We start from the raw sequence: 1,141 nt of genomic DNA on the forward strand, positions 1-1,141 counted from the left end.
AGTCTGGGATCCCCACCAGCCGCTGCATGCGAGAGTCCGGCCGAAACCGCGCCGTCCCACTACCGGGCGGCGAGGCCATCCGAGGGAGCTGCAGAGGGAACCTGGGACGCAAGAAAGACAGAGAAGCCGGAAGCAGGGGGTCCTCGGGGAAAGGACAGTAGCGAGAGGGGACGAGAGCGCGCGCAGCCGGTGCAGGACACTGGGGGCCCCGAGAGAAGCCGGAGGCGGCTATTGGGACGAAGGGCTGGAAGTGAAGAGTTGGGGGTGAGGTAGAGTTGGAGGATGCGGGGCGGCTGCTCCTCACCTTTCATGAACTCGCAAGCCCCGATTAGTTCCCCTGACTCCGCTGCCATCTTAAGCAAGATACGCACGGGGGAGGGCTGGGTCTTGGCCAGCTGAGGTCACCCGCCCCCGGGGGCTTCCCCACTGCCCAGGAGCCGGGAAGCTTGCAGTCCCAAACACTGAGCCCTCACGAGAAAGGCAGCAGGCGCCGAAAGCGGAGGCGGCTGGGGGGTCAGCGCGCCGGGCGCCCCGGGGACATTCCGTGGGGAACCCGAGCCCGCTCCGCGCGGGGCGCACACGCCCCAGGCTGTGGCCGCTCGGATTCGGACCCGGCTGCTGCCGCTGCTCCGCCGCCGCCGCGCGTCGGAAACGCAGACCAGCTCTCACGGCCGGGCAAAGTCTTTCCCCCGCTCCCAAAGTGATCATGGAGGAGGAGACGTCTGCCCCGATCGCGCCCGTGGCTACTCTTGCGGCAGCGGGCAGGACTCCGGTGCCCGCGGGCTGGCAGCAGCTGCTCCGGCTCCTCCTTCGCCACCTCCTTTCAGCAGCAACTCTTCCTCCTCCTCCTCCCCCTAGGTCCGCCCTCAGACCTTCCTCCCCGCCCTCCCTCAGCCCCCTCCACTTTCACGGCTCCGCGGCCATCCCTTAAAGGGACAGCCCCGCTCCTTTCTCGGGCCGGCCCGGCGCCCCAGTTACCAGGCGCCCCGCGTGTCACTAAGAGCCAGTTGCTAAGGCTTTGTTGCCGTCCACCAATTGCTGTACAGGAAACAGGGCCCTCGGCCCAGGGGAGCCGGGCGGGGCCTCCAGACCAGAAACTTATGAATGAAACGGTGGAGTAGGGAGTAGGTATTAGGAAGGG

At 67.4% G+C, this 1,141-nt stretch overlaps 1 protein-coding gene across 1 annotated transcript in view; it reads right to left on the bottom strand.

Moving 5' to 3' along the window:
• CDC14A (cell division cycle 14A) overlaps nucleotides 1-866 on the bottom strand; it is a 145,061-nt gene extending 144,195 nt beyond the window's left edge. Inside the window, 1 exon segment of the mRNA XM_077746090.1 lies at nucleotides 305-866. Coding sequence (XP_077602216.1) covers nucleotides 305-353 — 49 coding nt within the window. The 5' untranslated portion in view covers nucleotides 354-866.
• Between the last annotated feature and the right edge of the window lie 275 nt (nucleotides 867-1,141).

The sequence above is a fragment of the Crocuta crocuta genome, unplaced genomic scaffold, assembly GCF_008692635.1.
Source record: "Crocuta crocuta isolate KB4526 unplaced genomic scaffold, BGI_CrCroc_1.0 scaffold48, whole genome shotgun sequence".
In the NCBI taxonomy this organism is placed as follows: Eukaryota; Metazoa; Chordata; class Mammalia; order Carnivora; family Hyaenidae; genus Crocuta; species Crocuta crocuta.